The sequence below is a fragment of the Protopterus annectens genome, chromosome 8.part0 (assembly GCF_019279795.1).
Source record: "Protopterus annectens isolate FY-2018-M chromosome 8.part0, PAN1.0, whole genome shotgun sequence".
NCBI lineage: Eukaryota > Metazoa > Chordata > Ceratodontiformes > Protopteridae > Protopterus > Protopterus annectens.
In genome coordinates, this window is record NC_056741.1 from 1918405955 (window position 1) to 1918432876 (window position 26922).

The window sequence follows — 26922 nt, forward strand, 5'->3', positions numbered from 1 at the left end:
GCCCACCTTATCATGAAGGGATTCACATCCACATCAAAAGGGGTCATTGTATCCTTATACTCCTCCCTTATCAGGCCCATGACTGTGTACTATGCCCCATTTGGTATGTACCTCACCTGGCACTTGCAACAGCTAGGGGTATCCCATGAGTACATCACCAGGAGAATCAAGGTTCTGCAACAACTGTCATATGCTGCCAGACTAACGTAACTCATGCTCTATTCCATAGCATACTGCCGACGAAGAGGTGATCTGTGCCTGATGTAGTAGGCCATGTCCAATCTGGTAGTGATGGACATGTTCCACCTCATACAATCCAAATCCATCAGAAGCACGACAGCTATGGATTTCAACCTCAGCACACATATGAATAGGACATACTGTAGGGACAGATCCATCACTAAGAGGCTTCCCATACTGTGGAACTGGATCCCAGTTCATGTTAGGCAGAGACCCTCACTGACACTCTTCATGTGCATTCTTGACAAGTGGATGGGAGATCATAGGTTTACAGCAGGGGTCTTCTCTGTGTCACTACTAGACAGAGGCACAGTACACTAATGCTATTATGTAGGGGGGTCTTCACTGTGTCATTACTATACAGAGGCGCAGGTTTCTAAATCTATTCTATACACTGTCTGCAGATAGCCTAGTACTAAACTATGCCACTGTGAAACTATATCTGTCTATGTATTTCTACATCCCTCTCTATCTATGTATACACATATGCATATTATATATATATATATATATATATATATATATATATATATATATACATACATATCTCGATATACATATGTATACACATGTTATATATATATATATATATATATATATATATATATATATATATATATAGATAGATATTCCTTTTATATATATATATATATATATATATATATATATATATATATATAGATAGATATATACTCCTTTTTAAGTCCACATATGTATACACACAGTAACGTACTGCTGAACACCCATTACTGTACCACCTACTTGTACATTGCACTACAACCTACATTGCTATGTGCACATAGCTACCATCACATACATATGTATGTGGAGCTTTCAGTGACAGTTTCAGTATGTCCCCGTCCCTATGCACATCCTCATATACATAGATACAGACCAATAACACATCTGGAGGGTTCACAGTATGTACAGTATTATAGTAGTACTTTACATTACCTGTGTTTGTTGCAGCTGTTTGTGTAGGCTTGCAGTTGCTTGGCCTGCTGTCTGCCTCTTTGCTTTGTTGTTTCAGGTTTGTTATTTCTTTCTTTTCTTTCTTTCTTTCTTTCTTTTTTTTTTTTTTGTTTTCTCTCTCTCTCCCTCTCCCTCTCTACCTTCAGCGGGTGCAATGACAGTATTGCATGTGTGGACTGGGAGTACAGGATGCTTTTGTAGATATCTGCACATGTCCATGTGATGGCCTCTGCACCAATTGTTAGCCAGCATTTACTAATTGCATGCAGCCTGTTGTGTAGTGATTGCAGTTCTCACTGTGATTACAGGCCTGTGCCATAAAAAGGTCTGTTAGATAGGCATAGCCCTTTCAGATTATCAGGGTGGGGACCATGCTGGTTTGCTGTGGACACTGTTCTGTGAGTGTAAGGGTTGGTATGTCTCTCATATTTCAGGCTGTGTTGTAGACACTGCAATGCATGTTGTTCTGTAAGCTGAGTATTCCTTCCTCCAGTGTCCTGTTCTCCGTGTGTATATAAACTGACACCTACGACTAGTAATACTGTGTATATGGGTGTGTGTGCTTTCCTGTTGGGATTGTGGTGTACCTGGTATATAGCAGTGGCTCTTGCAATCTGTTGCTATGGCTTCAATATTTGGCTTTTACATTCACTCCTTGTATGCCTGCTAGGTGTCTTTCCTGTTATGTGTTGCTATGGCTTTCCTATTTTCCATTTACATTCACAGCTTGTAATGCTTGCTAAATCTGTTTGGGCAGCAATTCCCTATGTGATTGTTGTGGTAGGGTGTTACTGCATGCAGTATGGTCTGGCCATGGTGTGGGCCTTGACACTTACAGGGGTATTTGATCATGCTGCTGAGCAGGCCTCAGATACTCTCCGGTGAATCTTTTATCAGCCTCATGGAATGGTACATAGCAGTGGGTTACTCCAGTGACATATTCTGATACTCTGCAGTTGTGACTGTGGGTTATTTCAAGCATATGTATTAGTACACCATTTGTGCCGTGCAGGTGGTGCATACCTTCAGTCAGTCATACTTACCATTGCATGTGTAGTTACACCTTTCTGCCTACTGTTAGTACATTTGACAGGGTGTCAGTGGGGCACAGTTGACATTTGTTTTTACATCAGTGACATCCCTGTAACTCAGTCACAGTTGCTATGTCTGAACTCTTAACTATTCAACTATGGCTGTGTTTATCCACTAGATTTGACAGTAATTATAAATGACATGCTTTGTGTACTAGACTTGTATATTCCCTTTACATTAATTCCTACTATTTTATGATATATTTCTTTCAGCACAATGTTCTTGTATAGCACTCATGGCTTAGTGGTAAGTCATGCAGACTAGTGTTTCCAAGGTCCTGGGTTTGAGACTGAGGGAGGTATTTTATTTTGCTGCTGAGAAAATGACAGGCCTTGTCATTCAGAGTGACTAAGGCACTTTTAAGCAGTTGTAAGCGGGTTAGCGCTGGTTTGCGCGGAGGTCACGCATGCGCACTGCGCTAGCCAGCGCACCCGCTTACTACTGCTTAAAAGTGCTTACTCTCGCGCACACCCGCGCTATTTTCTTTGAAAGAAAAGAAAATGGGGAGATAGGAAAGTGGTGAAAAAGGGGTCACAAAGTGGGTAGGACAGTAGGGAAACAAGCTCAGGTTTTGCAGGAGTGATGTAGGTAAGGCCCATAGCTGCCCATTTCTTCGTCAGCAACAGCTGTGCATATGTTTGTAATTTGGTGTGACATTTGAAACCTTCCACCCCTGAGAGAGGTGTAAGGACAACAATAATACTTGTTGTACAGCCAATTGTAATTGCCAGTTTACATGTCCAGCAGACATGTGTGCAAAATGGGCAGCTATGTATGGGGCATAATTTTTTTGTGGGTACAGAGTGCCCTTTTTCTTCAGGTGAGAGTGGTATGTCAGGTACAGGAAGTTGGTATAGCTGGGGAGGTAGGTTGGGGAGGTTAACAGACAAGACAAACAAGACGCATACAGGGGTGTATGACACATGTGGGGGTTACACAATTGACGGGACGGATGTTTGGATATCACGAGCCCATGAGCCCACAGATGGCAACAGTGGAACTGAGATCCCACCCATGGGCAGTTGCCACTGTGCCTTCATTGCCCAGGACGGGGCTGTGCTGGGGGCTGTGTAGGCCAGGCAGCAGGCACGCCCATGAATTGTGCCACCCGTGCCTCAAGCTGGTGTAGGGGCCCAAACACAGCGTGCCGGATCTCCCTACGCACCACAGTCCGGACACTATGGAGGGTGAGTGGATGTTCTCCTCCGACCACGCTTGCAGAGGGGGGATGAGCCCCATCCCCTACAGCGCTTCCACCCGCAGGTGGCACAGGGCCACCGGAGGAGGGTCCGGCCTGGGCACTACTGCCAGGTGCACTCGCCAGCTGAGGTGGGAGAGGTGGGTCCGCTGGAACCCGCCTTCCCTGTTGTCCTATGTTTTGCATTATGTTATGACAGTTTGGGTTAGTAACGTACAATACCATTCACAATTAGTTGTAACAGCATGCATTAGTATTCCTATTAACCAAACACCCATAAATTCAAGCCATTGAACAGCAAGCATAACACATGCATAATTTGAACAGCAATACACAATCCAACAACATGCAGGGTTGATTGATGGCAACAGGCCATCAGGTTTGGATGTATGAACAGGGCAGGTGCATCAACGTACATGCAAATATGTATGAACCAACAGGACAAATGTCCAGGGGTGTTAATTGTGATTGCACATACCCATTTCACGTGGAATGGATTATTTGTGGTTATAGGGTAGGGTGAAGAAATATTTAATTAACAACTTCAAATACCAATACATATGCTGTACATTTCTACTAGCTGCAGATATATACACACTACAGTTCTGCCTACAGTTTCCTATGTGATAACTACTTCAGGTTGGTGATAGAAATGTTACTGCTACATCAATATACATTTCATATTTATTCATACACATTCATATATGGCTCTGTTCAGCTACATCATCCTGCTACATTTGCTTTATATAGCTATAGACAACTGTGGATGTTTGGTATTTCAGACAACCATACTATCTGCATATTGCAGACTGAGAGCAACATATCCAGATTTTGGGACACACATTCCAGCTTCAATACTGTTTTCAACACATGTTGCTGTTTGTTTCTGCCTGTCACATTCATTTCATTATGTACTGACTGCAGTATACTTTATTCAGGAGTTATTACTACTTTATTGGTGGATTCATACCTCTTTCTCACACTCTCTCACTTGTTTTATTTTTACAATTCAGGATGGTACTTAATTCTAGGCTTTATTGACATGTTTTACCTTTAATTATAACAATCCTTTCCAACAGTCTCACTTATGTCATGTTTCTGAATTTCAACAGGGATATATTTCACACATGTGTTTTACTCAGCTTCTGCAGCTGTACTTTTCAGCCTGCTGCAGGTTATGTACTATTATATTACAGGTGGGACATCTTTATTTCAGACTTGTTTCATTTTTATGTTTGGATTACAGGCTGCATCACACTTTTGTAATCAAGCAATACTTGCAAACCCTCTTACACTGTTACTTACACATTTTATTAATTAGTGACTACACTGCACTCTTTTGCTAACTGTCATACTTATATATTTATTTACAGTTACAGGGAGAGAATTACTGACCTGCCTGGTGGAGCAACCGCACCAGCCTATTGCCATAGGCTCGACGGTTCACAGAACGGACACCTGCAGCTGCAATATAAATGAAGTAATATTGGAATACACATCTCCATAATATCAGCTAGGTTACTTTCTTACATAAATAATTACATGTAACTTACTCAGTAGTGGGGCGTTGGACATTTGCCGGGCCTCCTGGATCCAACGGTTCAGTTGGTCCTGCTTCTGTCTCTTCAGGTCTGCATGGTGGTGACGGACCTGCTCGCCAGTCCTTGGTATTCCTGTGGCACTGGTGAGATCATGTGCCAACCGGTCCCACGCCTCAGCCCTATATGCTCCCCACAGGACCTGACCCTGCATGAGTTGGGCCTCATGATTATGGACGAGGAGCCAAACCATATATTTGGACTCCTCAATGCCCCACCTCTGTGCTCGGAAGCAACTACCCTCTCCTACACCTAACATCCTGGCTGCAAGTCGGTTCTACAATCGGTTATGCTGTGTATTCCTGCCTATGGGGCTTATATATGCCGTTTTTCCTGCACTTATCTGTGATTGGCCATTTTGGAATTGTATCAGCTTCACAAAACCTGCTTTGTCATGCACCTCTTTCTATTCATTCCTATATATATGCTATTACTGCATTTCTAAGTGCAACTGTCATGGCTTAGTGGTTCAGTACTTTGACTATGGTGCATGGTATCCTGGGTTCGAACCTGGCCATTGCTTTTTATATTTTATGACTATCTACACAGGCTAGGAGGTGTGTCTGTATAAAGGCAGTTTTGATACAGCTTGCTCAACGTTGCCCGTCAGTTAGCTTGTTGGCACGGTTGGCGCAAACGGGCCACGCTGGTTTATGCTCCGTTTGGCTGTCAGCATGCATATTACGCTCAGCTCAGCTATGGGCACACAGTTTCAGCATGTTAAAATGCTGCTCAACCCCGGGCACTCATTTTACACCTATTAAACCACTGCTCACCTACGGGCACTCATTTTACACCTGTTGTAACACTGCTCACCTACGGGCACTCATTTTACACCTGTTAAAACACTGCTCACCTACAGGCAGATATCCTCAACTTGTTACACTGTAGCTCAGCTATAGGCACATCTGACATTTTTTTTTTTTTATTATCTCACATTTCTTCAAAATACATGGCCCATTTCATTACATTTTACATAAAATATAATTTTATATATGTACATACATGTCAGGGACTTGTTTCGTGCTTATTTCACTAAAATAAAAAAGTGATGTTGTGGGGGCTCGAACCATGACTGCCTACTCTTCAGCCAACGTCTCTACCGCTACGCTATTGCTTCTTGGCTTACTTTGCATATTTAGTTCTTATATGCTTTTCCACTGACAGCTACCTGTGGCTAAGTGCCAGACACGCCCGCGCAAATGAGCGCACTCACGGGCAAACATCTTTACAACTTATAAAAAAAATATAAGATGTTCATTTATACATTTTATGTTCATGGTCTGTGGGGGCATGTGTTGTGTTGTGTTTACTCACATTTACACGGACTCTGTCATGGGCGTTTACTTTTGGGACTTTTACTCTTCTGGGGGCGTGTCCATTTGCAGGGCTCACCCTATGGACACGCCCCCTACTGTCTTACATGGACCGTGTTAGCCTTAGGTGTGATTCAGCATGCCCTCATGCATATGCATGACATGCTGACGTCACACCGTTTAACTGCAGCCTCCGTGTAAGCCTTGTAACTCTCACACGGAGGCTTCGTGAATCCTGCCCATAGACAGTTAGCTTACAAGATGACTTAATCACAGAAGCATGAAAAAATGTTGTACACCAATAAAGATTTATTCCCAACAAATATTTCACAAACAACTTGCAGATACTACTTTCTCAGAGGATGAATTCACATGTACGGATACATACAGGGGAGGAATGAGGTTTAAAAGAAGGCAGGATTTAAATGAGCTATGTAATATTTGCAACTGGAAGTATCTCAGTATAGTGTTTGATGTAAAATGCTTGTAACTAGGATTGTGTTGATGTGGTTTGTTTTCATTAATATAAATGTATAATCGCCTTTCTCATAAGTTATGGTTTAATAAAGATGTTTTTTGTTTAAAAGAAAAGGGCAGGAATTTAATAATTTATGTAATGCTGCTTAGGTTATGTAATACATAGCAATGTAATGTGAAGTATAATGTTTGTAAATGTGAACTTGTTAATACAGTTTGATATCTTTTATATAAAAGTAAAGTTGCTGATGTCACAAGTGATAATTCAATAAAGGTGTTTGAAAAAAAAACTCACATTTACAGATCAGCATTTAATAACAGATTCTAATAAGCTACATGTTAGCCACCTGGGAATGAATTTAAAGCAGGTACAATGGGAAAATATTTCATTAGCCCTGGTTTCACACATACATCAAATATATAATCCATCGTATTAATATCACCAGTGATTCCTTTAATTCACAAATGTTAAATTATTCACATAATTAGTACCACACTAGAATACATGTATGTAACAATGTGTGCTGTGTAGAGTATTCAGCATGCGCCATACTGACTGAGCATTTATTTCATGTAAATAAGTAAGCATGTCAAGCATTGATCCCATTGCATCATAGCTCCACCCCCTTGTATTTGACCACACCCCTTCCTGTTAGCTCCGCCCATTCAGCTGTCTCCTGCAGCCCCCCTTTGATTTGAAGTCACCAGCCGCCACTGCTTCTAGTATGAGTTATTTAATGATCAATGATAATGGAACAAAGGAAATAAAAAGATACTAATGGGGAATTGCAAATTTTATTTAGGGAAACATCAGTGACAAAAGGCATGATTCTAATGCATGTCAGTACAAACGGGAATGTGTAAGTTGTATATAATTGTATGTGTAAGTGCAATGAGAGCAATAGAAAAGATAGAAGCATATATAAGGAAAATGCAAATGACTGTTATATATAGCAAAAGTCATGGAGGTTAACCCCTCTGACCATTTCAACATGAAGTTAAACCGACAATATGAACTAACCCAATACTGGAATGGAGAAAGAATATTTTGTCAACTGGGACGCCTACAAGTAGAGATACAGAAAATTGGCAAGAGAGGGTTGGAATGAACTTGAGAAAACTGACAAGGGAGACAAGGTATTGGGAGCAAGTAACTACAGAAGGAAAGATAATAGAGTGGGATGAGGCCATGACAAAGTTTGGACTACAGTTTAGAGACTGCATTCCTTATCAGGGACTGATGTCAGAGAATAGGCAACGAAAATGGGATAAGGGCATCCTAATTGAAGGACCTGCTTTGGTACAATTTTTAGTCTAATCATGAACAGACATTGCTGTTAAAAAAAGATAATTATTAGGACATAAAAAATATCACATGAAAACTGTTACATCAATCAGAGGATGATAGAAAAGCTTGGAGAAACAGAATAGGAAAAGCAATTTACAAAGGAACAATAGCAGGGCATAGGTATGACTCCCAAGTATGCAACAAACTCCAAAAAGTTTAGGATTTTTTTGTTTTTTGCTTGAAAGTGTTTGCACATGTATTTTTATAACCCAAACAGACTTCAAAGAATTATTCTTCAGGTAGATAGCAAATGTTGGAGGTGGAATGGGGGAAGAAAGGAGTAATTGTGGCATGTTTATTGGGAGTGTAATGAGTTGGTAGACTTTAAAAATTCCCTACAAAGTACTTTGCCAGAAATATTGGGTGAGCAAATGACTATAACTTAAGAAAATTATTCTTCTGAGCTTGGGCACTGGATCTGAATTGTCTATATTTAATAAGGCCTTATTATGTTTAATTGTATTCTAGAAAATGGGAATCAAAATCTAAACCATCTGTATTTGAAGTACTGAATATTGTAAAAGTCATACAAGGGCTGAAGTATTATCTTTAGAAAAGGGAAGGCACAAATTACATTGAAATAGATGAAATTTATGGGAACGATATATGCAGAATGGTCAAAGTCAAAGTGAACTGAAGTAACTAAATAATGATTTTTTACTCTTAAAGGCCAAAAGATACTAAAAAGTGGTATTCATAATTCTAGTAAACATCTTTCTAAATGAAAGCACGATGGATGCGGGAGGGGTGAACAATATCAAACGTCCTCTATTCAACCGTAGCTCTCAACAAATCAGAGACACTTAAAATATTAGTACTATACTTTTATTTACTGACAAAATAAGAAAATGTGAATCAATACATATTTTCTCAATTTTAAAAAAATCTATAACTCGTAACTACTGTCATCATTTAAGTGTAACCCAACACCTTTTCTCCAAAAGTTGCCAGTTTTAATAGGGACTGAGGGCAACAGTACTAAAATTTGGGACCACACCAGGGACAGTTAAGGGGTACCCAGTGAACCTCAAAGAGTAAACAAACAAGTCGAGAACCACAGTTACAACTTTTCATGATTTCTTTCATTTTCATTCCGCGTTGTCCGTCACGAGTACAAGAACACGCTCGTCACGAGTGCCCCCAAACCAGTGTCAAGGTAAAAAAAACACAGAGGCGCAGTGTGCCACACAACAAGCTTCCTGACGCATAACTGTTGTACTACAGACCGGAAGTTTCCGCATACAGCATTTGGGGCTGATGCTTTGGTAGTAGTTCGTTATTATAAGGAGAACTTAGTAGGTTTGGAGGACGTGAAATGTTAAGAGAGGCAAGAAGTTTAAGGCACACCGCTTTGAGTTAGTTAACAGGCCGAGTACAGTGGCTTTCATCGTATTTAACACCTGCCATGCCGCTGTTGTTTTTGGAGCGGTTCCCCTGGCCCAGTCTGCAGACGTACACAGCCCTCAGTGCTCTGCTTTTGTCTTGTAGCCTATTCACCGCTTATCGTGGGGTAACAGGAGAGAGCAGAGAACATGCCGATGTGGACGAAGAAGACGAGGATCCCGGAGGGCTTGCTTCTGCCATAGCCGCATACCTTCTGTATGACAGTTTCTGTGTGTGGGTACGTCTTTTAATTGTGCATTTGTAGCACAATGTTCCTCGACGTACTTTTTTTGTATTATTAAAACAAGTACTATTATTTAAGCATTCTACTCATTATGGAGTGATGTTGTTAGAAGAGCAGCATGTACTTATTTAGTAATGCCAGTTGTTATAGAATTGTTTACCTGGTGATGGTAGACAGTCTGTCGACCTTATTTTATTTTACATTTGTTGACTTGGCTAGTCTAACTGGATATATGTTCATTTTCAGTAGAGGCCCCGGGAGAAAAGCTCCACATAAAAAACAAGAACGAACAAAACATTACAACTTCAGTTATATTTCACTTGTCAGACACAACAGGTGTTACATGGTAACTTAGCATTGATATATAATAGGGGAAAAAAAGTAGAAAATCCCCTTTTTTTTATTTGTAGTTGATCAAACAATAGTAGAAGAAAAGAGTATTCAGAAGGATGTGGGAGATTCACAAAATAAAGTTATAAATACGGCACAGGAAAATAGAATGGACATAAACAAGACTGGGAGAATTAGTTAAGGGCAGTGACTTAGCTATAAGGCAGTGAAATAACCATACAGTCTTTCAAGGGTATAATAAGTCTAACTTAGAAGGTAGTGGTCTTAAAGTGGCTGTAAAGTGAGTAGTAAATTAGTGCTATAATCTAGGATAACAGGAAGTGAGATCTTAGGGTTAGTACAAGGACAGATCCAGTGGGTTGTAAGGTATAATTTGAGTTTCTTTTTGAATAGTGCAGTTGAAGAAAGAGATGTGAGTTCAACAGGGAGAAGGTTCCAACTTTTTCCCACAGTGTTAGAAAAGGGAATCTACTGCTTTATTGTTGGGTTTTTGTCTAGATACCAGTAGTTTATTTGCTGAGTGTAGGTTTGTGAGATTTTTCTATGGGCTAATTAGACTCATGAGAATTGGTGTATTACATGGATGATGAAGGATTTTATGGGCAATAATAAGTTGGTGGAATAGAATTTGATTACGCAGTTCCAGCCAACCCAGTTGCTTCAGATTTTGGCAGTGGTGGGTTCTGAAAGGTGAGCTGGTAGCAAATCTGGCAGTGTTATTGTAGGAGATTGCCAGTTTGTTGAGGTTGCTTTTAGATAGATTTGTGTATATAGGAGAGACATAGAAGAGAGTTAAGGTGGGTGTGGGCAATAGTATTTCTAGCTATGGGAGTAAGGAAGGGTTTAATTCTATAGAGGGAGCCTAGTTTTTGGTTAACTGAGTTTATTGTGGTATTGATATGAGTATCATAGTTAAGGTTGTGGTCAATAGTTACTCCTAAGAGTTTGGTGGTAGTGTCATGCGATATGACTGTGCCATTATTAGATTTAATAATGAGGTTGATTGGGGTGGACTTTTGTGTAGGAGTAAAGAGCAATAGTTTAGTCTTTTTGGGGTTAAGGAGAAGACCACGCTGTAAAAACCATTCTACTAGTTCAAAGACATTTTGGGTGAGGGACTGCAGTTTAGATGGACCTATAGTTGAGCATATTAATGTGGAGTCATCTGCGTATTGTATGCATGTAGCTTGGGGGGATACTTATAGTTAGATCATTTATAAAGATGGAGAATAGAAGAGGGCCCAAAATAGAACCTTGGGGTACACCAAGGGTGACAGGAAGATGGGTGGATAGACTGTTGTCTCAAAGCACTGCTTGTTGTGTGTTATCTAAGTAGGACTTGAACCATTGAAGTGCTTGAGTATCAAGTGAGAGGGACTTGAGAATATTCACCAGTAGCTCATGGTTAACCATGTCAAATGCTTTTGAGAGAGCAGTAAAGATTGCAGAGGCGAGGGTGTTATTGTTAGTTTTTGTTAATGTGGTCAGAAAATGATAGGGCAGTAGTGGTGCTGTGGAAGGGTCTAAAGCCATGCTGAGAGCTAGCTAATAGTCTATTTTGGAGAAGGTGGTCTAACAGTTGACGGGGAATGCATTTCTCCATGGCTCTAGCTATGGGAGAGAGAAGGGCAATTGGACTAAAGTTAGAAAGGTCTGTTGAGTTGCCACCTTTGTGTAGGGGGATTATATGGGAGACTTTCCATATGGATGGGATGGTACCTTCTGTTATGGTTCTATTTATTAGGATAGAAATTGGATAAGCTAAAGCTTTAGCTGCTATTTGCAGATATTTAGCAGGTAAGAGGTCAGCAGAGGGGGTAGAAGGTTTGAGTTTTTGAAGAAGGTTGCAGATGAGGGCTGTAGGGACAAGTTGTAGTTGGAAAGTAGGTGTAGAGTTAGTTAAGGAGGTGGGTAGATTAGAGGATACAGGAGGTAGAGAGTTAGCAAGTGACTGGATGGCTTCAGTAAAGAAGATATTAAAGGTATCAGCAATTTGTTTGGGAGTCTCTTGGGAAATACTTGATGGGGTTGGTGTCTTAGAGTTGCCTGGGTGTAGGAGTCTATTGATACCTGACCAGAATTTTTGTGGTTTGTGTTGATTGGTCTGTTGAAGTTGAAAGTAGAAGTTTCTTTTATCTAATAATATTGATGCTTTAGTAGAATTTTGAAGTTGTTTAAATTTTAAATGATCACATGGGTCTTTAGAAGTTCGCCATTTGGCCCAAAATTTGTTTCTCAATAGAATTTTTTTGCTTAGTTTCCTTTGTAAGCCATAGAGCAGTTTTTGTACTGTTTCTAAGAGTGCAAGAGGGGGGCATGGTAGTTCAAGATTTCTAGGAACTTAGAATTGAAGTATGCCACTGCTTCCTCTAGCTGGAGGTGTTTTAGGGGTGACCAGTTGCATACACTAAGTTCATTTTGGAAGTGTTCAGGGTTGAAATGTTTATTGGAGCGAGTTGTTCTGAAAGTTGAAGGGTAAGGAATATTACTCTTTTGTCTAATTATATAAGTTAGTGAGTGATCACTGTCTTCTGGCAGGATGCCTGACAAATATGTTGGGGAGTGAGTATTTATTAGAGTCCAAGCTAAGGTACTTTACTTATTGGTAGGTTTATGGACTCTAGTGGGTGAGGTGATAATTTGGGAGTAGCCTTATAGGTTTATATGGTTAGTTGGGTTATCAGTATTATAGGTATTCAAGTCTATATTAAAGTCGCCTAGCAGTATGGTTTCTTGTGGATAGTTATTGGAAAGCCAGCTAAGTAGATTTTCTAGTGGGGGGGGGGTGATGTTATTACCTGGAGGAAAATATAAGCAAATAATGTAGATGGACTTACTAGTATTTAGTTGTAGCTTAGAGATGGAATTTCAGTATTGGTATCAGATGGTGGGTGGGGTATCTAGTAGGGTAACTTAGAGCCCGGCTTTTCAAATTAAGGCTACGCCCCCACCCTTCTTGTTAAGGTGATCCATTCTTAAAATATACTGGAGGGGTGATTTCATAGTCTTGGGTTGCTGGTTTTAACCAAGTTTCAGTTAGGCATAGGAGGTCAAAGTCATGAACATCCAGTAGAGCATGAAGGTGAGTCACTTTATTATTTACACTTCGTATATTTGGGTTAGCTATGAAGAGGGTGTTAGTAGGTCTTGTAGGGGTGTGAAAGGAAGAAGGAGAGGGTCTAACTGGGTTAGGAGGACCATTATTGGTAGGGCCAGGACTGGGATGAATGTCACCATCCAGTAGGATGTGTTGGTGTAGTCTAAATGTGTGAATTAGGGAAAGATTCAATATGTTATGAGTTCTCTTGACTTGGTAGTGTTTATAGGTAATATGGATAACTCTGATACTTCGGGAGGCGATAGTTGGTTGTGGATGTTATGTTAATGTGTTTAAGGGTGGCTGATAAATCTGGTAGGGATGTTTGTTTAGAGGGCTGGTGGAAATTAGAGTAGCAAAGATGTTCATAAGCAGTTAGGATATAGGGAAGGGAAAGGAAGAATTGAGAATAGGACTAGGGGTTTGAGGTATGCTGATATGGGTGAAATAGGCATTGTAGTGAAGAAGTTGAAGGTAGAGAGTATGTGGCTTTAATGTTATTGCAGCATGCTACTTGTGTTGTCATGCATTTAATTCAGTTAGTGTTAATTAAAAATATTGCTCACTTTTGAAACAACATGATATGCAGTGTTTTGATGTTGAAATAATTTGGTTTGCATAATTGTTTTGTAGGTGTGCTATATATGTTCGTAAAACATGTTGAATGATGTTTTCTAAAGATAGTTTGCTGAAGTATTCTAAGCAATTTTTGTATACAGTATCAGAAAAGTAGCCATACTAAAAAGATGATTTGTAATTTCAGTGATGGTCAGCACATGCCAGTGCACTATTAAAGCTTAGGTAATTGTAACATTTGTATTTGCTTGTTTTAATCACTTAAACCTTTAGGAACAAAACATTGTAAATATTACATCTATGTTTTATACAGGCGCAGTTCACAAGTTGTTATATAAGTTCGTAGGTGTGTACTAGGCTAATGGCCCTGGAACCTTTACAGCAGTAATGGATATTTAATTTAGCGAATTTGCATATTTTAAGATGTTAAAGCATGCTTTTAGAAACAAGTGATGTAAGTAACTCATTTTATAAAGGACTTGTACAGGCAAAATTTAAGTGACGTCAGCTAACTTTTATTGCTGGTATACATATCCGGACATTGATGTGTCCTGTATGATCTTGGTTGGAAAAAGTCTTAAGGTGATTACACTTCTTTGATTTATTTGGGAAATGTACCCACAGTAAATTCCAGCTGGAAGATGGCATTACTTGTATTGTAGAGAATAGTCACACTTTTTATTACTGGTATATGCAGTTATGGAATTCTGTACGACTTGCATGTGAAAATAAGAGTAGTGACTTAGAATGGTCAGTATATGTTGTATAGTTTTTTTTTTTTTTTTTGAAAAAATGTTGAAGCAAAAAATATCAACAGAGTGTTGATACATTTTTTTAATGTAGGGGCAACCCCCCTGCACCCCTCCACTAATTATAATTAGCAATTCTAGCAGTGCATAGTAGTGGGAAAGGGAAAATTCCATTTTTAAGATTTTGTATTTTGGGCATTTTTAGTTTCACATGTTTTTTTCAGATAAATGGCAATGATCTATAAACCCACTTACAATGCATTTGCAGTTGTTTGTGTGTATGTTGAGTCTTTCGGCTTTTCCTGGTTAGGGGTCGCCACAGCGGAACTCCTGTCCGCTAATGATTGGTAGTTGATTTTTACGTGCCGAGTTACCAGCCCTGATGCACAACCTTCAACGAAGGTACGCACATTCACGCATGTCTCCACGCAGAAGACGCTCTAGCTGAGAATCGAATCGGACAGCGTCTTATGTTTGTGTGTATGTAATGTGGTTATATAGGTTTTCATTACTGAGATGCAAATATGGCAAATATATGTTCTGCATGAGTTAGGTGGGAAGGTGGCTGGGAAACGTGGTTTACAGTAGATGATTGTATTTTTTGTTATTGGTGCATATAGCATAGAATTCAGTGGTGTGTAATTTCAGTGGGAAGACATCACATGCAACTCAAAAAGTGGAATGTTCATGCTCTATACTCTGATTTATAATTTGGACAATTCATCCTGTATGAGTCTGATGTGAGGACAATAGTATACTATCAAAAGCTTATGAAGGATGATCATACTTCTGTTACATCTATCTGTTAATATGCTTAGTCTTTGGTGGAAAGGTTGTATTATTGATGCCATTGGAAGGAAAGCTGTAATGACAGAGTTTACTTGGCTGGTCACATTTTCTTAATGTCTATAAATATCTGGGGAATTTGTCCTATTTGATTCTGGTTCTGGTAACTCCATGCCTTCGAGGTTAATGTTGCAGCCTTACAGTGCTTGGTTTTTCCAGTTTGGCCCCAGCTAGGATGCCTTCTGTGTGGAGTCAGCATGCCTGCCTTATGGCAGGTGATCTACTTTCCTTATATATTCCAGAGACATGCAGTAGGTGAGTGATCTTTGAATGGCTCATAGATGTGCATGCTAGATTTATTTGTAACCGCATGTTAAGAGTAGGTGATGTATTTTGGATTAGTTTAGTTGCCTTAAGTTCACTGAGTATTGCATGGTTTGTAGTTCCCCTGTGATCTTCAGTTAGAAAAAGTGAATATCTGAGAATGAATGATTCATTCATGTTGGACGTTGGCTTTGGCTATCTGTGGTGGCTCCACTCATGTGGGACTTGAGAATGTGTTTTACATGATTCATGCTAACACTGCCCCCCCATATGGTTCAAGTTGTAAGATGGCTATTATGTTTTGTAGGATAACACATATCACTGGTTGCAGGCTATGAATATGGTGTGAATGATTTCAAATGGATACACAGGATATGTGCTTTTATAACTACAGTGGAATGATCTGAACGCTTTGGTATTCTTAGTTCCACATATGTCCTGCTTGATTCCCCAAAAAATTCTGCTGCATTGACCATCAAGCCTCTGTCTAGTTGGACACAGCCCATTTGTTCTGTTACCTGAGAAATTCACCTGGGTTCAAGTTGAGATTATCTTGGAGAGTGTGCTAATTTATGCAGCAGTGAAGGGTGCTCTATTCCCATCTCAAGAATGAAATGGCCCAGTCTTACTCCGGAAGGGTGGGTGGCATGTCCGCATCTTCTGCTTCTCTGAGTGACTGTGGCAGTATGAGTTTGGTTCTTCCCTACCTCCTCCATAGTTGGCGTACGTATCCTTCAGCTCCCTAAGATACCTAAGCCATCAGTCAGTTTTCCATTATCTGGGCTGTAGTCCAGACGTTATCCGCCTGTGCAGTAGCAGCTGGCAGGAATGCACTTTAATCGATTAAGATAGAAAGGTGGCAGTACAAACAGAACTTATATTGGATGATCGCAGTTTTTTGCAGGCAGGTGTGACTAGGAATGCACTTTGTAGGTCTGAGGTGTGATAACTCGGTTTGTATTGTAATGTCAGTGGTGCAAGAGGTAGCACATTCATCTCTGGCGGAGAACGCTGTGTACTGCAGTGCAGCATAAGGGGGGAGCTGCACTACTGACTGTGTCATCCTTTGGATGAGATATTAAGTCAAGGTCCCATCTATTTGTTGTTGGTAGCTCGGGTGGATGTTCCTGATGTCCTGACCAAATTTCTCCTCTTAGTATGTAAATCCCACCTCTGCTGTCCCCTGAAAAGAGGCTACTAGCCTAGTGGGGCAAACCCAGTCAACAAAGAATAAGTAAATAAAATGTAGTCTGGGCACACTTGTCTGAAATGTTGGGTATTTGTTTTGTATGACAGAGGTGGGAAGACATCTACAATAATTCAATTAGTATGGGAGGATTAGATTTGTATGTTTCACAAAGTAATTTATGGTGGCAGGATGCTGTAATGGCTAAGCTTCTGTGGGATGATCACCATACCTGAAATGGTAATGTCTGTGTGGAATGGTAATACTTTCAGTGGTGTTTCTTACTGAAAATACACTCTTGAATAAGTACATAGGGAAGAAGTTCTGCCATGCTTTAATTTGTGAGTTGATGGCCTTGTTTATGATATATATGCATTTTCTAGGAGTATTCCCTGTATGATTCATTTAGCCGGATATGATGACTTTTGTGATGCAAAAGGTTCTCCAGATTGATTGTGTTGTTCCTGTAGTTGTGTATTTTCTTTAGGGGTACTGGTTTCCTTCCACCTCCAAAAGACCTGTTTTAGATGAATTACCGTTCTTCCTACTGTCCATAGGTAAGTACGTTTCATTGCTTTTTGCCTATTGGCTACTTGGGTAGGCCTTTGCGTCCCTGCAGCCCCATTAGAGATAAAGCAAGTTACCAGAAAATGGATGGAGGGATGGATTTAGTCTTTTGGCACTTTTATTTGTAGTTGAGTATTCTGTGAATAGGTGCTGCATTTGGTATAGTGACTGAATTTATATGTGGTGCTGGGGAGCCATCTATGTGCAGTCTGTACATCCCCCCCATGTGCCTGTGAGGATTTGCTGCATGCTGTGGTGTTTTTATACTACCTCCAAAACATTGAAAACAAAAAGTCAAGAAATTGAATGTCAACACATTACCATGCATGTGCCAAAAAGAATATTGGCACGTACAAGTAATGTCATTTTTTTGCAGGGAACAAGCCCTCCTGCTATTTTATATGCAATAGCCCTGATGTTGCACAATCCTGGAGAAAGGAAATATTTCCCTCTCCTGGGATTGTCAGTCTCGCCCACCTGTTTACGTCGGCCAAATGATGTATCCTGGATGACGGCATTCTGTCATTTCAACAGGATGTCTGACACCCTATACATCTCTATATCTCAAACTATTTTGATGTAGACAGTGGCATGTAAATGGTACTACTACAGCAATCTTAAATTCTAAATCATAAACTGGAATCATTCAGGAAGGAGTATCACACACAGGCACACAAACATGCACATATAAATGTGTGTGTTTGTCTGCATGTGTATGCAATACTAGCTGCTTAATTACTTTAAAGTTTCAACTGAGATTGGCTACAGTTCATAATTTTTTTTCCTGGATTTAAAAATGAAGCTCAGCCAGTAACTGTGATGCTCAAGAAGTGTTAGTTTTCCCTGTAGATTTATATAGTTAAATGTCACTGAAATATGTTACCTTTAGGATGACTAATTTTATAGTTAACAGTCAAATTTAAAAAAAAATCATTAAATTACCTGATGAAGCCAGGTTTGTGGACAAAAGCAATTACTCAGTAAATGTTTCTTATTTTATATTATTTTGGTGTAGCACACGCATTTTTTATTTTAGTATTATAGTATGTGTTGAAGTCCCATTTCAGACGTGTTTGCAAAAGTTTGCTAGGCAATAGGAGTTATAGTCAACATAAATAATTTTATGCCATTGACGGAAGCTTGAAATAATTTGAGAGTCTTTTATCACATTGGATGTAAAAGAAAAAAAGGGGCTGGCAAATGATGGATATATGGAAGCTGTCCTGAATACTTATTCTCTACACACAAAAAGTGGAGGTAAAATTAAGGAATTCCAGTAGAAAGTTTGGATAAGAGATTGAGAAGGATTTCTGAGAGGGTGCTTATTGCCAATGATGTCAGTAATGAAAGTTAAACCTTCAACATATATGGACTGACTGGAGAATTGGAAAAGTGTAAAATACAGTTGATTATTGTATATTATACAACGACCCCCCCATTAATATTCTAAAACATGCATGCTGATTGGTCAGTGTGCACATTGTAAATCAGACTTATACTAATGGAAAAAGTCCGGACGCCTGGACTTTTTCCATTAGTAGAAGTCTTTTTTTACAGCAACTGAGAACGCAAGATCTCCGTTGCACACCGTCTCACTATGTTAAAGGAGTTTAACATAGCGAGACAGCTTTAAAAAAAAGTAACAGAGATCTTCCTTTCTCCGTTGCTTTTTTTTAAAGCTGTCTCGCTATGTTAAATGGGTTTAACATAGCGAGACAGCTTTAAAAAAAGCAACAGAGATTCTCCGTTGCTTTTTTTAAAGCTGTCTCGCTATGTTAAACTCCTTTAACATAGCGAGACAGTTTGTAAAAAGCAACGGAGATCTTGCTTTCTCCGTTGCTTCCACCCACAGCTCTGCTGTACTGCGTAAGCATACGCATGCGCAGTACATCAGAACTGCCGCAGAATACCAGACAGCTGCAGAAGGGCAGCAAGGAGGCATTATACAATGCCATTATTTAAGAAAAGTAATTATTTTTTTTCTTAAATAATGTCATTGTATAAAAGCAATAACCCACTTCTGGGTGTGGGTAATGCTGGATTTACCCACGGTGGTCTTTGTTTGGCCACTCGGGCTTCACCCTCGTGACCAAACCACACCAACCGTGGGTAAATTCAGCATTACCCACACCCAGGTGTGGGTTATTGCTATAATGTTGTAGAGTTCCAAAAGGACAATGTTTGATTAGGTTTCTCATTGGGACTAGAGTATGTCATATTGCTCACTGCACAGAGTTTTAGAGATGCCAGGAAAAGATTTAGCAAAACTGTTTCAAAAGGTGATTAAAACTTCAGACTTGACTACAGGTTTTAATAATTCATTGTTTAAGATTCAAAAACATGGAGGCTCTGAAGGAGTGCAAAATCAAGATTAGCAGAGACATTAAAAGATGATTCTGGAATGAAATTATGTCCATACAGAGAGCTTGAAAACAGTGACTCTGTCTGAAGTGAGTTTTGGAGGAAGTTTGGCCAGTATGAATAAGGTTACACCTGTCTGAGTAAAATATTATTGAGGCCAAGCAACAAATCAAATGGAACCTTTTCATCCCATGTGTTTAATAACACTTGAAGGACAGAGAATTGCTGAACAGGACTGTGAGCCCACAATGGAAAATGGGAGAACAAGAAAAGAAACCAGTCCCAAAATAGAGGATACAACAAGTAGTGGAGCAACATTGAAGGCCAGTGAGCTAAATGTGTAGAAGGTGGTACAGCTTTGAATTTTGCAACCAACCACAGAGTACAAGGTTGGTGAGCAAAAACTCATGAACTCAAGGAAGGTTGTAAATCTATTTAAAAAAGAGTACGTAAGTCACTTTACTTTACATTGAAATTAACAAACATTTGTGTTTTGAGTGAGATTGAAATGGGTATTCTTTCAAAAGGTCTGACTTTTGCCTAGTAAATGGAATAGTTTTGTTAAAACAATGGCAGCTTTAAAATATAGACAAGGAATTTGAATGTAAAATTTTTTTTTTTTTCAGGCAAACGGAGCACTGGACTTGAGGTGCAGGTGATATACTTAAGAAAAGTGATTGATTATGAACTCATTGCTGAACATTTTTGTGGAATTGAGACCTAAATCTGTCAAACAATAATGTCAGACTTTATAACTTGTCTCTTGAAGATTGAAAAGTACTAATACAGTTAATTCAACAGAATTTTTGATTTATGAATGCTGATAAAGGATGGTGCCTTCGTAATTATGGAGAGTGCTGATTACAGGTCTGCTTTGTGACCAGTTTTTTAATGATGTAGAATCTTAGTAAATTTACTTTTTATTTTATAAAACATTTAAGTTAATTGACAATGTTGGTAGTGTTATTTAAAAGGGAGATAAGTGTATTGATATTTATGATAAAGTAAACAAGAATTGCTATTTTTAATACCAAAAGTGCTTATGAGCACAATATTTTTAGACCCATTGTGAATGTTTCTGGTTAGAAAATGGAATCTGTTGATTTAGTTCTGGAAGATATGTTGAAACCTTTTATTTTTAGTCTGTAAAGGATTTACAGAATAATTGACACTAAACTGTGGCTTCTATTTGTGTAACAGTGAACACCAAAGCTCTTATTTGTCATTCCATCTGAAAGTTTTAAAAGCCGTTGGAAAGTGGTTGGCAAAATAAGGAAAGATTAGTGAAAGGAAGAATAGGTTAATTATACCTCCCAAGGTTAGATTTAAAGAACAACTAATTTTTTTTTTAACAAAGAGCTTTTTAATCTGAAGTTAAGGTGCAGCAACAGTTGTACAAATGTAGTTAATGGCTAGGTTTGAGGAAGAGGATAGAAGTCAGTTACATTTTCAGAAAATGTATTACTATTGTACCTATGTGGATGTGTTTTTTTGGGAGGGTGGTAGAAAAGAATTTTACAAATATTAAAACCAGTGGACGTTCTGTGAGATAAAATTGTGTCTGACAATAATGCTTTTATATCTGAAGATTTATAAGAAGGGAAATTAAATACTTAGTAGGAAGCCCCTGTCTAGTAACATATTTGTAAAAGGTTATTTGATTAGAACTTCAAGGATTACTAATGTGCAAGATTAATTTGTGAAGGCAGCTATTGAACTAAAGAATGTTTGTAAGTGGAGAGTTTACAGAACAAATTGCAGAGATTTTTCAGATAATTTTTCAGAGTATATGCAGTATGCCTAAAGGGAAGGTTAATTTACAAACCAATGTAGTAAGCATAAATGTTAGCATGACATCATTTTTGTTTTATTACTTTGCTGACAGCATGAGTATTGGTAATAGTGTAGTTGAGAACTGGAAATTTTTAAAATTATTTATGGGAAGCAGCTGGGGAAACTCCTATGTTTTCATACAGAAAAAGACAAGCATTTTAAGAATGTTAGAGATTCAGGATGATATAATAGATCGTTTAATAAAATAATTACTTATTTCTGACATCTTTATTGTAGTCACACGAGGAACACAAGAATATAGAAATATTGGTACTCTTCCATTAACGGGGCAACAGTTTGGTCCGATGAAGATGCTGCAGATCTAGAGGAATGTAGTTTGAGGACTGCATCTTGTGATTGTTTTTTTAAGCCCAACTTCATTAAGCCTTAGTCATAAGCTGTCAACCTTCCATCTCCAAAATGTGGAACACTACCTCCCCTTATGTAACAGCCTGCTAGGGACCTCACAGGATGGTTAAACGTGAAACCATCTGTACTTATAAAACATACTTGTTGACTTAATATGGGACGGTGTTATGTAGAACAGTGAGGAACATGAACTTTTGAAGACTCCAAATGAGGCGCGTTTCTCGTAATGAGGTACTCTTTGAGTGGTATGGCCACACTAAACACGTGCTGGTAACACAGGCTTTTATGAGGAACTGACAAAAAATGGGCAGAAAATTGGACATTCTACGAAAATCTGAACAGCTGGCAGTATGGAAATGTTTGTAATGTTTACAGATATGCACAGGAAATACTGAAAAAAAAATCCTTCTAATTCCTTTAAAGTACTGTTGTATTTTTTAATTGTGGGTCAGGCAGAAATTTGATCCGTTTCTGTAAATTGGCAGTGATTTCACCTCCATATTTTTGTCCTGACTTACTTTTTCGTAGTAAATTACTTTGGGATTATAGTCAGTAAAGTCACACATTAAAGTTTAATACGTCTGTTGTTCATAAAATGGAAGTTGGTGCAAGCCTGAAAAATTCCCCCTACTCAGAGGTACAGTGATGTCTGCATATCTCTTTACTGTCCCCGATTTTCAGAGACATCCCCGATTTTTCACTCAAATTTTAGCTCTGTCCTCTCAATCCCTCCACAAACTGGTGACTTTTGGACAAAAGATGTTAAATTGCACTTAGTAAATAATGACAGTAATTAGTTATAGACTTCGTTTACTTTAACCAGAAAAGAAAATTATTTAAAATCATTTGGTTTTTTAAATCATTTGATTAATATATATATTTTTAAAAAATTTTATAAATGTCATACATTTTTATAAGTAGAAAGATGCAATATAGTGAAAGTTTATGAACACAAATGATTTTGGTTTAAGGAATTTTTAAACAGCAAAAGATTTTCCTATTTTAGGATGGACTTTTGATTTATTTACATGTGTCATGCAATGATTGATTTATTTACATATGTTATGCAATTATGTGTTTATGTATCTTTAAAAAGTGGAGAGCGTTTTGGTGCCAGTAAAGTTATTTAAGTAGCGGAACAACTAAACGCTACAGTTCTGATGAAGACCAGTTATTATGGTTGAAAGCGCTTAACTCTGTTTCGTTTTGTTGTATCTTGTTTGATTCTTTTTTTGTCATATCAGTCCGTGTTTTGATTCAATAAACTGTGGAATATCAGATTATTTGGCAGTCGTTGGCACTTATTGGTGGTAACTGGAGGCATTTTTGGAGGTACTGTGGAAGTGAACTTTTCTTTTCTGTTGTTGATTATGGCTGCGGAAGACACCGGTGCAACTGCTTCTAATGTAGTCTCTTTGGGCTTGGATGGAACTGATACGGACGTGAACAGAAACATCGGTTATTTAAAAGACGAAGTTGCAGGACTCAAAGGAGAACTTAACAGGTTAGTTCTCCTGGTTAACAAAGTGTTGTCAGGAGAAAACCACAATAAGGTGGACAATGCTCTTTTGTTGCATAATATACCAGCTATTAAACCGGACGGTAATACCCCACTGGTGGGTTTACCCTTGTTGAGTGAAACAACAATGGAAACACAAAATGTAACTATGTCTGGATCTAAAATGATAAAAAATAATAACATCAATGCACCTGACAGTGATGGTGAGGTGCTTAATGACAGTCTGGACATACCAAATGGGCAGAAAGTTCATAATAAAAGTCAACATAATGTACTCGACGTTACTGCACCTTTGTCCAGCAGTAATATCAATTTGACCGACATCACTTTCGACTTTTCTCTTTACGACATTGAATTAGAAGCAAGAAGAACTGGTACTAAACCGAAGCGGGTTTTACCAGCCAAGACTTACTCAGCAGTTACTGAGAATAACACTCAAAATATTAAGGGTACTGTTCCACAAACCCTTCAATCACGACTTCCATCTGTACGACCAGTGTCTAACTCTAAGGATAAACAATTCAATCAGTTTTTAACTTTTAATTATGATATTGATAAAATAGATGAAAGGAATACTATTGTTAATACAAAATTTGAGGTTATGGATGAGACTAGGAGTCTCAAAAGCATGATTTATGCGCTGGGAAAGAAACTAAAGGCCATTAATGGATTGAACATTGATAATGTGTATTTATCTAAATGTGTTGATAGTAAGATTGTTCCCATGGGGTTGAGATTTTTTAAACAACCCATGGGTTTAGATTTGACTAATACAGGTAAAAAAGAATTTAATATGTTTTTTGAAGAGTGTGGTTATAAATTTATGCGATTATTAGTTAAATATAATGATGAAAGATTAATACAGGTAAAAAAGAATTTAATATGTTTTTTGAAGAGTGTGGTTATAAATTTATGCGATTATTAGTTAAATATAATGATGAAAGATTAAGTAATTTAATACAGGAAGCAGAGAAACTTAACACACGAATTGTAAATGACTTATTATTCCCTGAATGGGAGAAGCTGTATAACGAGCAATTTTTAGAAGCAGAGAAATGGATTACCAAATTATGTCAACGTAAATCGAATAAAATGTTAAGAGATAGGGAACAATATAACAAAGGTATTGCATATAATTGGCCCAGTCCCAGGAAAGATAATACACACGGTATCAATAATTATAATAAGTATAATAAATATAATTATCAGGATTTGTATGAGGGAAGGGGTCATTATGAGAGACAGGATTTTCAGAGACATTCAGAGGATACAAGTCAACCATATCAGAGAAAAAAAATCAGAATAAAAATTTTTACAAAAGGAAGGGATACAACCAGCATTATTAGAACCAGTTGTTCCTTGTTCTAATATTGTAGTCGCATATGGAATTGACGAACAATCTGTTTCAAACACAAACCCAATATTAGAGAAAATGAGCCACACCTATAAAAATAATAATGGTGGTGATAAAGATAAGGACAATAACAGTCAATGGAAATATTTATTCGTATAAACATTTTAATATTTATAATTATTCTAATATTCCAATTAAGTGTGTTCATTTTGATTTATTTGTGAAGGGCATGAAATTTATTCCCAATCCAAAATTCAGTTTAACAGAATTATTAATAGATTTTAAGAAATACGTAAGGAAGATTAATTTGGAAGTATTTTTTAAAAATACACCAAAAATTTATTATATTTATATTAATCAAAAATCTAGTAATCAGTTAAAAAAAGCTAGTACTTTTACGCCACCGAATCATCCTATTATAGATACCTTTGACAAAGTTGTCACAAGGGAACTATATCAAGAATACTACAATTTAAAACAGACAACTAATACTTGTAATTTATCGTATGATGAAATGAAATTACTAAACGAAATTAAGAACGATCAAAATATTAGAATAATGAAACAAGATAAGGGGGGAGGAATTGTGCTATATGACAATATACAGTATATCAAGAAAATATATGATATATTATATTTAACTGGAAATTGAGACAATTTCAATCAATGAATTGCATATAGCTTACCAACGAATTGATTCATATATTGAGGAATACCTATTAGATGGAAGAATCACAGAAGAAATTTATAACTTCATAAAGGTAAAATTTCCTAAAGTAGCCACTCTAATTGGAATACCAAAAGTGCATAAGGACACTATGGACCCTCCCTTCAGACCGATTAGTTTCGGGAAGTAATTCCAAAACCTTTCCTATGGGCAAGTATATAAATATTAAGTTAAAAGTTATGTATTCGATTATTAAACATATGGTCAAAGATTCATGGGTTTTTTTAACTAACTTTCCAACTGATATTATGAAGAATAATAAAATCATCACTGTGGTAATAGATGTCACCGACTTGTTCTCCTGTATCCCAAAACAGGAAGTCTTGGAGGCCTTTAATAATAGTATAGTTAGGCACACCAATCTTGAATGGGATGAAATCTGTTTATTGGTTGAAATGATGTCGATAGTATTGGACAATAATTTTATTTATTTTGAGGGAGAATATTTTAAGCAAACCAGGGGGGTAGCCGTGGGGGCAGCTTGTGCCCCCATATATGCCAACCTGGTTATGCTTAACTGGGAGGACACTCAACTGTTTCCCAGTAAATATTTTCGTCATATAAAATACTATTCAAGATTTCTTGATGATATTTTACATTTTGTGGGAAGGAGAACAAGATATGTTACAACAATTTATTAGTTTTCTTAACACTAGTAGTGGTTATCTGAAATTTACATATTCATTCAATAAAAAAGGTTTACCATACTTGGATACATATATTTACTATGATGAGGGTGAAGTATACTCGAAAATACATAGAAAAAGCACTTTTTCTAACCGTTATTTAGATTACACTAGTTGTCACCCTCCCAAAGTTAAATACAATGTATTCAAGGGCCAATGTATCCGGGTAGCATGAATGGTTTCGAAATTTGAAGATATGAAAATTGAATTGGAATACATCAAAAATTTATTTAAACAAAGAGGATACCCTGACAGAATATTGGATGAAATAATTGACTGTCACAAAACAATGGAATATAAAATATAGACCACTGTTAGGAGCTGGTGACATATTTAATAATACAGACAACAATATACCTAACTTCTAACTTTCAAAGATTATTTATATTACAATGTAATTTAGGGCTAGACTATATTAAAAGAATAATTTATAAATTTTGGCATATATTAAGCAGTGATACAGGTTTAGTCAAAATTTTGGGAACCAAACCAAACTTCATATATAAAATGGGAAGAAATATGAAGTCTTTGCTAGAATATAGATATACGGAGAAGAAGGCAAAAAATTT

At 37.8% G+C, this 26922-nt stretch overlaps 1 protein-coding gene across 1 annotated transcript in view; it reads left to right on the top strand.

Moving 5' to 3' along the window:
- Positions 1 to 9409: 9409 nt before the first annotated feature.
- The window catches only part of AMFR (autocrine motility factor receptor), a 1369298-nt gene continuing 1351785 nt past the window's right edge, over positions 9410 to 26922 (top strand). Inside the window, exon 1 of the mRNA XM_044081420.1 lies at positions 9410 to 9862. Coding sequence (XP_043937355.1) covers positions 9647 to 9862 — 216 coding nt within the window. The 5' untranslated portion in view covers positions 9410 to 9646. The remainder of the gene's footprint in view (positions 9863 to 26922) is intronic.